The sequence below is a fragment of the Oncorhynchus nerka genome, linkage group LG19 (assembly GCF_034236695.1).
Source record: "Oncorhynchus nerka isolate Pitt River linkage group LG19, Oner_Uvic_2.0, whole genome shotgun sequence".
NCBI lineage: Eukaryota > Metazoa > Chordata > Actinopteri > Salmoniformes > Salmonidae > Oncorhynchus > Oncorhynchus nerka.
Genome location: NC_088414.1, coordinates 47,947,213 through 47,959,712, shown reverse-complemented (window position 1 = coordinate 47,959,712; position 12,500 = coordinate 47,947,213). Strand labels below are relative to the sequence as shown.

Sequence of the window (12,500 nt, the reverse complement as noted above, 5' to 3'; positions counted from 1 at the left end):
GAGACAGAGAGACAGAGAGAGAGAGAGAGAGAGAGGGTGAGAGAGAGACAGAGAGAGAGAGAGAGAGAGAGGGGGGACGGAGGGAGAGGAGAAGATAAAAGGTGGGAGAAATAAGGGGGTGATGGAAATGAAAAGAATGAAGTTTATCAGAGTTGGTAAAGTAACACAGTGAACATGGTAGAAAACAGTCTGTCTTTTAGACAGTTGTTCCACTACAATGGTTTTCCTGTTGCTCTAACACAGAGTCAGTAGGTTTTCATTTTAAGCAAGTAAGTAGAAGGACCAGGAATGAGTCCCAAACAGCACCCCATTCCCTATATAGTGCACTACTTTTGAAAACAACCCTATGGGCCCTGGTCAAAAGTAGTGCACTATATAGGAAATAGGAAAACAATTGGAAAGTGGCCTGGGTCTGAATTCTCTGTTTTCTTTTGAATCTCTGGGAAGGGGCAGGAAGTGACACGGCCACAGGAAACTGCCTCCAACAACAGGAAGTCAAACAGGAAGAGCTCGGCCGATTCCTCTATGACACACACACACACACACTGACCTCAGTGGTTGCTTCAGCGACTCAAACATCTTACAGGCATTCACCAAATCCTCTGGAGACAGCAGCTAGGAGAGGATGAGAAAGACGGGGGGAAAGAAGGGAGAAAGGACGAGAAAGAAGGGGGGAAAGAATGGAGAGAGGAGAGGACGAGAGAGTAGAGAGAAGGAGAAAGGACGAGAGAGGAGTAGAGAGAGGAGAGGAGTAGAGAGAAGGAGAGAGGACAAGAAAGAAGGGGGGAAAGAAGGGAGAGAGGACGAGAGAGAAGGAGAGAGGAGGAGAGGACGAGAGAGGAGTAGAGAGGAGGAGAGGAGGAGAGAGAGGAGAGAGAAGGAGAGAGGAGAGAGGAGGAGAGGAGAGAGAAGGAGAGAAAGAGGAGAGGAGAGCGAGAGAGAAGGAGAGGAAGGAGAGAGAGGAGAGAGAAGATGAGAAAGAAGGGAGAGAGAGAAGAGAAGGAGAGAGAGAGGAGAGGAGAGAGGAGGAGAGGACGAGAGAGGAGAAAGGACGAGAAAGAAGGAGAGAGGACGAGAAAGAAGGAGAGGAGAGCGGACGAGAGAGGAGAGGAGTAGAGAGAAGGAGAGAGGCCGAGAGAGGAGTAGAGAGAAGGAGAGAGGAGTAGAGAGAACGAGAGAGGAGAGGAGTAGAGAGAGAGAGAGGAGAGAGGAGAGAGGCGGAGAGAGGAGTAGAGAGAAGGAGAGAGGCCGAGAGAGGAGAGAGGAGTAGAGAAGGAGAGAGGCCGAGAGAGAGAGGAGAGAGAGAAGGAGAGAGGCCGAGAGAGGAGAGAGGAGAGAGAGAGAGGCCGAGAGAGGAGAGGAGAGAGAAGAGAGGCCGAGAGAGGAGAGAGGAGTAGAGAGAAGAGAGAAGGAGAGAGGCCGAGAGAGGAGAGGGAGTAGAGAGAAGGAGAGAGGAGTAGAGAGAAGGAGAGAGGCCGAGAGAGGAGTAGAGAGAAGGAGAGAGGAGTAGAGAGAACGAGAGAGGAGAGGAGTAGAGAGAAGGAGAGAGGCCGAGAGAGGAGTAGAGAGAAGGAGAGAGGCCGAGAGAGGAGAGAGGAGTAGAGAAGGAGAGAGGCCGAGAGAGGAGAAGAGAGCAGGAGAGAGGCCGAGAGAGGAGAGAGGAGTAGAGAGAAGGAGAGAGGAGTAGAGAGAAGGAGAGAGGCCGAGAGAGGAGAGTGGAGTAGAGAGAAAGAGAGGCCGAGAGAGGAGAGAGGAGTAGAGAGAAGGAGAGAGGCCGAGAGAGGAGAGAGGAGTAGAGAGAAGGAGAGAGGCCGAGAGAGGAGAGAGGAGTAGAGAGAAGGAGAGGCCGAGAGAGGAGAGAGGAGTAGAGAGAAGGAGAGAGGCCGAGAGAGGAGAGAGGAGTAGAGAGAAGGAGAGAGGCCGAGAGAGGAGAGAGGCCGAGAGAGGAGAGAAGGAGTAGAGAGAAGGAGAGAGGCCGAGAGAGGAGTAGAGAGAAGGAGAGAGGCCGAGAGAGGAGAGAGGAGTAGAGAGAAGGAGAGAGGCCGAGAGAGGAGAGAGAGAGGAGAGAAAGAGAGAAGGAGAGAGGCCGAGAGAGGAGAGAGGAGAGAGAGAAGAGAGGCCGAGAGAGGAGAGAGAGAGAAGGAGAGAGGCCCGAGAGAGGGAGAGAGAGAGGCCGAGAGAGGAGAGAGGAGTAGAGAGAAGAGAGAGAGGGGAGAGAGAGAGGAGAGAGAGAGGCCGAGAGAGGAGAGAGGAGTAGAGAGAAGGAGAGGCCGAGAGAGGAGAGAGGAGTAGAGAGAAGGAGAGAGGAGTAGAGAGAAGCGGGAAAAGAGGGGAGAGAATAATAAAGTTTATAAAAACGCAACAATTTCAAAGATTTTACTGAGCTACAGTTAGGAATTAACTAAATTAATTAATCTAATTAGCCCTAATCTATGGATTTCACACGACTGGGAATACAAATACGCATCCGTCAAAGATACCTTCAATTATTTTTAAAGGTAGGGGAGTGGATCAGAAACACAGTCAGTATCTGGTGTGACCACCATTTGCCTCATGCAGCGCGACACAGATCTCCTTCTCATAGAGTTGATCAGGCTGTTGATTGTGGTCTGTGGAATGTTGTCCCACTCCTCTTCAACGGCTTGGGCGAAGTTGCTGGATATTTTGGCGGGAACTGGAACAGTGTCATGCACGTCGATCCAGAGCATCCCAAACATGCTCAATGGGTGACATGTCTGGTGAGTATGCAGGCCATGGAAGAACTGGGACATTTTCAGCTTCCAGGAATTGTGTACATATCCTAGCGACATGGGACCGTGCATTATCATGCTGCAACATGAGGTGATGGAGGAAGATGAATGGCACGACAATGAGCCTCAGGATCTCGCCACGGCATCACTGTGCATTCAAATGTGCCATTGGTAAAAATGCAATTGTGTTCGTTGTCCATAGTTTATGCCTGCCCAAACCATAACCCCACCATGAGGCACACACTGTCTGACAGCATGTTCCAGTTCCGGTACGGTTGAAACCGGAATTCATCCGTGAAGATGTAGCCATCAATGGTGAACATTTTCCCACTGAAGTTGGTTACGACATCAAACTGCAGTCAGGTCAAGACCCTGGTGAGGATGACGAGTACGCAGATGAGCTTCCCTGAGATGGTTTCGGACAGTTTGTGCAGAAATTCTTCAGTTGTGAAAACCCACAGTTTCATCAGCTGTCTGGGTGGCTGGTCTCAGACCACCCCCAATGGGTGAAGAAGCCGGATGTGGAGGTCAATTCGCTCTGGTGGACATTCCTGCAGTCAGCATGCCAATTGCACACTCCCTCAATGTGAGACATCTGTGGCATTGTGTTGTGTGACAAAACTACATATTTTAGAGTGGCCTTTTATTGTTCCCATCCAGGGCCTAAAACGAACACCACAACCTGCCAAAATGCAGGCAGATTTTGGCATTGGTGTCTATTTCAGCAGCCATGTTGGCAGGTGGTCAGGGCTCTACAGTGTGAGCATTTCATTTGCATTTGTGAATAAAAAGTCAAGTATGATCAAATTTATAGTAAAATAAATGCTGCAGTAGCTGTTTTCAAAGTATTTCTGCCATTTTGTTTCATAGCTGGTAAATGAATCAAAACAACTATGAATCCTATATAACCAATCCCACCTCGCGCTGCAACACTGCCTGGCTCGGGGCTGTTCGCACGTGGAAGTACTGAGTGAAATAGTCATTTGTAGAAGCGCTGCGCACAAGCATAAAAGTTGGCTTAAATGTACTTGAAAGGAAAGTCTACCTTAGTGAGACTTTGTGTCGTTGTATTTTTTTGGGCTAAATAAATTGTTTTGTTCAAGCTAGGTTGTTTTTCTATATTTGAGTTGCTAGGGAAGAGAAGGTAACGCTTGTACGTGTGTCAGAATCAATCTCACAAACATGACGCGTTACCACGGTAACCTCCTGCCCTTATAGGGGCAGGTGAACATTTGTCTCATCTTTGATATTTTGGGTAAAAGACTCCGGGCACAAACAATTAAATTAAAGAATTTACCAATATACCACATTACTTCTTCCTAGTAATACATTTATTGTTTTAGAAACATCACAAAGCTCATAATTATTTTTATTTTTTTTTTAATTTTAGCTGTGAAAAAAATATGAGTAGCTGGTAGATTTTTTATTTACTAGTGGACCAAAAGATAAATGTTATAGGCTGTCCCCAGCACAAGGTGCACCTGTGTAATGATCATGCTGTTTAATCACCTTCTTGATATATATACCAAATGTCAGGGGAAAGGACTATGATGGCAAAGGAGAAATGCTCACTAACAGGAATGTAAAACACATTTTGTGTAAAAACATTTGAGAGAAATTAGCTTTTTTGTGTGTATGGAACATTTCTGGGATCTTTAATTTCATGAAACATGGGAACAACACGTAAGATGTTGCGTTTATATGTTTGTAAACTATAAAAATAGTAGGAAAACCTTTTGTTATGATCGTGATGCAGTAGAACTTTAGAGAAGAAAAAGAAACGCACATCTATTTAGGTGCTGGCTAGCGGAGTAGAAAACTTGAAAATAAAAGAGAGCCGCACACTCTAGGAACTCAGATGCCATAATGTAATTACCAACGTTTGGACAGCCAAGCTGTCTTCATCAGGGTATAATCACAAACACTGCGGGATGACTCGTTTATATAGTGTCAAAAGACACAGGTGTCTGTAATCATGGCCAGGAGTGGCCTAATATCATTGGTTAATTATCAAAATGTCATACAAAGAACAGCATACAAACAACAAATGGATAGCATACGATCACAGATTCATTTTAGACTACACAAGTTTACAAACAATTACAATGGCAAAGTCACAATAATCACAAGAATGGCTTCAGATCAAAGTCTACGTTGAGACCGAAGGGAGCAAGGGTCTTTAAATTAAAGATCAGACAGAGACAGATCCACACAGTCCCCTCCCCTATTTCCTCGTGGACCAAACAGAGACAGATCCACACAGTCCCCTCCCCTATTTCCTCGTGGACCAGACAGAGACAGATCCACACAGTCCCCTCCCCTATTTCCTCATGGATCAGACCAGACAGAGACAGATCCCAGATCTCCTCATGGACCAGACAGAGACAGATCCCAGATCTCCTCATGGACCATACAGAGACAGATCCCAGATCTCCTCATGGATCAGACAGAGACAGATCCCAGATCTCCTCATGGATCAGACCAGACAGAGACAGATCCCCGATCTCCTCATGGATCAGACCAGACAGAGACAGATCCCCGATCTCCTCCCCTATTTCCTCGTGGACCAGACAGAGACAGATCCACATAGTCCCCTCCCCTATTTCCTCATGGATCAGACCAGACAGAGACAGATCCACACAGTCCCCTCCCCTATTTCCTCATGGATCAGACCAGACAGAGACAGATCCACACAGTCCCCTCCCCGATCTCCTCATGGACCAGACCAGACAGAGACAGATCCCAGATCTCCTCATGGACCAGACAGAGCCAGATCCCCGATCTCCTCATGGATCAGACAGAGCCAGATCCCCGATCTCCTCATGGATCAGACCAGACAGAGACAGATCCCCGATCTCCTCATGGATCAAACAGAGACAGATCCCCGATCTCCTCATGGATCAGACCAGACAGAGACAGATCCCAGATCTCCTCATGGATCAGACAGAGACAGATCCCAGATCTCCTCATGGACCAGACAGAGACAGATCCCAGATCTCCTCATGGATCAGACCAGACAGAGACAGATCCCAGATCTCCTCATGGATCAGACCAGACAGGGACAGATCCCCGATCTCCTCATGGATCAGACCAGACAGGGACAGATCCCCGATCTCCTCATGGACCAGACAGAGACAGATCCCCGATCTCCTCATGGACCAGACAGAGACAGATCCCAGATCTCCTCATGGACCAGACAGAGACAGATCCCAGATCTCCTCATGGACCAGACAGAGACAGATCCCAGATCTCCTCATGGACCAGACAGAGACAGATCCCAGATCTCCTCATGGATCAGACAGAGACAGATCCCAGATCTCCTCATGGATCAGACCAGACAGAGACAGATCCCCGATCTCCTCATGGATCAGACCAGACAGAGACAGATCCCCGATCTCCTCATGGACCAGACAGAGACCGATCCCAGATCTCCTCATGGACCAGACAGAGACAGATCCCAGATCTGCTCATGGACAAGAGAGAGACAGATCCCAGATCTCCTCATGGACAAGACAGAGACAGATCCCAGATCTCCTCATGGACCAGACAGAGACAGATCCCAGATCTCCTCATGGACCAGACAGAGACAGATCCCCGATCTGCTCATGGACCAGACAGAGACAGATCTCCTCATGGATCAGACAGAGACAGATCCCAGATCTCCTCATGGACCAGACAGAGACAGATCCCAGATCTCCTCATGGACCAGACAGAGACAGATCCCAGATCTCCTCATGGACCAGACAGAGACAGATCCCAGATCTCCTCATGGATCAGACAGAGACAGATCCCAGATCTCCTCATGGATCAGACCAGACAGAGACAGATCCCCGATCTCCTCATGGATCAGACCAGACAGAGACAGATCCCCGATCTCCTCATGGACCAGACAGAAACCGATCCCAGATCTCCTCATGGACCAGACAGAGACAGATCCCAGATCTGCTCATGGACAAGACAGAGACAGATCCCAGATCTCCTCATGGACAAGACAGAGACAGATCCCAGATCTCCTCATGGACCAGACAGATCCCAGATCTCCTCATGGATCAGACAGAGACAGATCCCAGATCTCCTCATGGATCAGACCAGACAGAGACAGATCCCCGATCTCCTCATGGATCAGACCAGACAGAGACAGATCCCCGATCTCCTCATGGACCAGACAGAAACCGATCCCAGATCTCCTCATGGACCAGACAGAGACAGATCCCAGATCTGCTCATGGACAAGACAGAGACAGTTCCCAGATCTCCTCATGGACAAGACAGAGACAGATCCCAGATCTCCTCATGGACCAGACAGAGACAGATTCCCGATCTCCTCATGGACCAGACAGAGACAGATCCCCGATCTGCTCATGGACCAGACAGAGACAGATCTCCTCATGGATCAGACAGAGACAGATCCCAGATCTCCTCATGGACCAGACAGAGACAGATCCCAGATCTCCTCATGGATCAGACAGAGACAGATCCCCGATCTCCTCATGGACCAGACAGAGACAGATCCCAGATCTCCTCATGGACCAGACAGAGACATATCCCCGATCTCCTCATGGACCAGACAGAGACAGATCCCCGATCTCCTCATGGACCAGACAGAGACAGATCCCCGATCTCCTCATGGACCAGACAGAGACAGATCCCAGATCTCCTCATGGATCAGACAGAGACAGATCCCAGATCTGCTCATGGACAGAGACAGATCCCAGATCTGCTCATGGACAAGACAGAGACAGATCCCAGATCTCCTCATGGACCAGACAGATCCCGATCCCAGATCTCCTCATGGACCAGACAGATCCCAGATCTCCTCATGGATCAGACAGATCCCAGATCTCCTCATGGAACAGACAGAGACAGATCCCAGATCTCCTCATGGACCAGACAGATCCCCGATCTCCTCATGGACCAGACAGAGACAGATCCCAGATCTCCTCATGGACCAGACAGAGACAGATCCCCAATCTCCTCATGGACCAGACAGATCCCAGATCTCCTCATGGACCAGACAGAGACAGATCCCAGATCTCCTCATGGACCAGACAGAGACAGATCCCAGATCTCCTCATGGACCAGACAGAGACAGATCCCAGATCTCCTCATGGACCAGACAGAGACAGATCCCAGATCTCCTCATGGATCAGACAGAGACAGATCCCAGATCTGCTCATGGACAAGACAGAGACAGATCCCAGATCTCCTCATGGATCAGACAGAGACAGATCCCAGATCTCCTCATGGACCAGACAGATCCCAGATCTCCTCATGGACCAGACAGATCCCAGATCTCCTCATGGATCAGACAGATCCCAGATCTCCTCATGGACCAGACAGAGACAGATCCCAGATCTCCTCATGGACCAGACAGAGACAGATCCCAGATCTCCTCATGGATCAGACAGAGACAGATCCCAGATCTGCTCATGGACAAGACAGAGACAGATCCCAGATCTCCTCATGGATCAGACAGAGACAGATCCCAGATCTCCTCATGGACCAGACAGATCCCAGATCTCCTCATGGACCAGACAGAGACAGATCCCAGATCTCCTCATGGACCAGACAGATCCCAGATCTCCTCATGGACCAGACAGAGACAGATCCCAGATCTCCTCATGGACCAGACAGAGACAGATCCCCGATCTCCTCATGGACCAGACAGAGACAGATCCCAATCTCCTCATGGACCAGACAGAGACAGATCCCCGATCTCCTCATGGACCAGACAGAGACAGATCCCCGATCTCCTCATGGACCAGACAGAGACAGATCCTCATGGACCAGACAGAGACAGATCCCCGATCTCCTCATGGACCAGACAGAGACAGATCCCCGATCTCCTTATGGACCAGACAGATCCCAGATCTCCTCATGGACCAGACAGAGACAGATCCCCGATCTCCTTATGGACCAGACAGATCCCAGATCTCCTCATGGACCAGACAGAGACAGATCCCCGATCTCCTCATGGACCAGACAGAGACAGATCCCCGATCTCCTCATGGACCAGACAGAGACAGATCCCCGATCTCCTCATGGACCAGACAGAGACAGATCCCCGATCTCCTCATGGACCAGACAGAGACAGATCCCAGATCTCCTCATGGACCAGACAGAGACAGATCCCCGATCTCCTCATGGACCAGACAGAGACAGATCCCAATCTCCTCATGGACCAGACAGAGACAGATCCCCGATCTCCTCATGGACCAGACAGAGACAGATCCCCGATCTCCTCATGGACCAGACAGAGACAGATCCCCGATCTCCTTATGGACCAGACAGATCCCAGATCTCCTCATGGACCAGACAGAGACAGATCCCCGATCTCCTTATGGACCAGACAGATCCCAGATCTCCTCATGGACCAGAGACAGATCCCCGATCTCCTTATGGACCAGACAGATCCCAGATCTCCTCATGGACCAGACAGAGACAGATCCCCGATCTCCTCATGGACCAGACAGAGACAGATCCCGATCTCCTCATGGACCAGACAGAGACAGATCCCGATCTCCTCATGGACCAGACAGAGACAGATCCCGATCTCCTCATGGACCAGACAGAGACAGATCCCAGATCTCCTCATGGACCAGACAGAGACAGATCCCGATCTCCTCATGGACCAGACAGAGACAGATCCCGATCTCCTCATGGACCAGACAGAGACAGATCCCGATCTCCTCATGGACCAGACAGATCCCCAGATCTCCTCATGGACCAGACAGAGACAGATCCCGATCTCCTTATGGACCAGACAGATCCCAGATCTCCTCATGGACCAGACAGAGACAGATCCCGATCTCCTCATGGACCAGACCAGACAGATCCCAGATCTCCTCATGGACCAGACAGAGACAGATCCCCGATCTCCTCATGGACCAGACAGAGACAGATCCCCGATCTCCTCATGGACCAGACAGAGACAGATCCCCGATCTCCTCATGGACCAGACAGAGACAGATCCCCGATCTCCTCATGGACCAGACAGAGACAGATCCCCGATCTCCTCATGGACCAGACAGAGACAGATCCCCGATCTCCTCATGGACCAGACAGAGACAGATCCCCGATCTCCTCATGGACCAGACAGAGACAGATCCCCGATCTCCTTATGGACCAGACAGAGACAGATCCCCGATCTCCTCATGGACCAGACAGAGACAGATCCCCGATCTCCTCATGGACCAGACAGAGACAGATCCCCGATCTCCTCATGGACCAGACAGAGACAGATCTCCTCATGGACCAGACAGATCCCAGATCTCCTCATGGACCAGACAGAGACAGATCCCCGATCTCCTCATGGACCAGACAGAGACAGATCCCCAGACAGAGACAGATCCCCGATCTCCTCATGGACCAGACAGAGACAGATCTCCTCATGGACCAGACAGAGACAGATCCCCGATCTCCTCATGGACCAGACAGATCCCAGATCTCCTCATGGACCAGACAGAGACAGATCCCCGATCTCCTCATGGACCAGACAGAGACAGATCCCAGATCTCCTCATGGACCAGACAGATCCCCGATCTCCTCATGGACCAGACAGAGACAGATCCCCGATCTCCTCATGGACCAGACAGAGACAGATCCCCGATCTCCTCATGGACCAGACAGAGACAGATCCCCGATCTCCTCATGGACCAGACAGAGACAGATCCCCGATCTCCTCATGGACCAGACAGAGACAGATCCCCGATCTCCTCATGGACCAGACCAGACAGAGACAGATCCCCGATCTCCTCATGGACCAGACAGAGACAGATCCCCGATCTCCTCATGGACCAGACAGAGACAGATCCCCGATCTCCTCATGGACCAGACAGAGACAGATCTCCTCATGGACCAGACAGAGACAGATCCCCGATCTCCTCATGGACCAGACAGATCCCAGATCTCCTCATGGACCAGACAGAGACAGATCCCCGATCTCCTCATGGACCAGACAGAGACAGATCCCCGATCTCCTCATGGACCACACAGATCCCCGATCTCCTCATGGACCAGACAGATCCCCGATCTCCTCATGGACCAGACAGAGACAGATCCCCGATCTCCTCATGGACCAGACAGAGACAGATCTCCTCATGGACCAGACAGATCCCCGATCTCCTCATGGACCAGAGAGACAGATCCCAGATCTCCTCATGGACCAGACAGATCCCAGATCTCCTCATGGACCAGACAGAGACAGATCCCCGATCTCCTCATGGACCAGACAGAGACAGATCCCCGATCTCCTCATGGACCAGACAGAGACAGATCTCCTCATGGACCAGACAGAGACAGATCTCCTCATGGACCAGACAGAGACAGATCCCCGATCTCCTCATGGACCAGACAGATCCCAGATCTCCTCATGGACCAGACAGAGACAGATCCCCGATCTCCTCATGGACCAGACAGAGACAGATCCCAGATCTCCTCATGGACCAGACAGATCCCAGATCTCCTCATGGACCAGACAGATCCCAGATCTCCTCATGGACCAGACAGAGACAGATCCCCAATCTCCTCATGGACCAGACAGAGACAGATCCCCGATCTCCTCATGGACCAGACAGAGACAGATCCCCGATCTCCTCATGGACCAGACAGATCCCCGATCTCCTCATGGACCAGACAGATCCCCGATCTCCTCATGGACCAGACAGAGACAGATCCCCGATCTCCTCATGGACCAGACAGAGACAGATCCCCGATCTCCTCATGGACCAGACAGAGACAGATCTCCGATCTCCTCATGGACCAGACAGAGACAGATCTCCTCATGGACCAGACAGATCCCCGATCTCCTCATGGACCAGACAGATCCCAGATCTCCTCATGGACCAGACAGAGACAGATCCCCGATCTCCTCATGGACCAGACAGAGACAGATCCCCGATCTCCTCATGGACCAGACAGATCCCAGATCTCCTCATGGACCAGACAGAGACAGATCCCCGATCTCCTCATGGACCAGACAGAGACAGATCCCAGATCTCCTCATGGACCAGACAGATCCCCGATCTCCTCATGGACCAGACAGAGACAGATCCCCGATCTCCTCATGGACCAGACAGAGACAGATCCCCAATCTCCTCATGGACCAGACAGAGACAGATCCCCGATCTCCTCATGGACCAGACAGAGACAGATCCCCGATCTCCTCATGGACCAGACCAGACAGATCCCCGATCTCCTCATGGACCAGACCAGACAGAGACAGATCCCCGATCTCCTCATGGACCAGACCAGACAGAGACAGATCCCCGATCTCCTCATGGACCAGACAGAGACAGATCCCAGATCTCCTCATGGACCAGACAGAGACAGATCTCCGATCTCCTCATGGACCAGACCAGACAGAGACAGATCCCCGATCTCCTCATGGACCAGACAGAGACAGATCCCCGATCTCCTCATGGACCAGACAGAGACAGATCCCCGATCTCCTCATGGACCAGACAGAGACAGATCCCCGATCTCCTCATGGACCAGACCAGACAGAGACAGATCCCCAATCTCCTCATGGACCAGACAGAGACAGATCCCCGATCTCCTCATGGACCAGACAGAGACAGATCCCCGATCTCCTCATGGACCAGACAGAGACAGATCCCCGATCTCCTCATGGATCAGACAGAGACAGATCCCGATCTCCTCATGGACCAGACAGAGACAGATCCCCGATCTCCTCATGGATCAGACAGAGACAGATCCCCGATCTCCTCACGGACCAGACCAGACAGAGACA

The 12,500-nt window shown here is 51.0% G+C and overlaps 1 protein-coding gene across 1 annotated transcript in view; it reads right to left on the bottom strand.

Annotated features, from left to right (window-relative positions):
- Window positions 1-12,500, bottom strand: part of vps36 (vacuolar protein sorting 36 homolog) — a 70,259-nt gene that overhangs the window by 23,413 nt on the left and 34,346 nt on the right. The window contains exon 11 of the mRNA XM_065004997.1: window positions 551-615. Within this exon, the coding sequence (XP_064861069.1) occupies window positions 551-615 (65 nt within the window). The remainder of the gene's footprint in view (window positions 1-550; window positions 616-12,500) is intronic.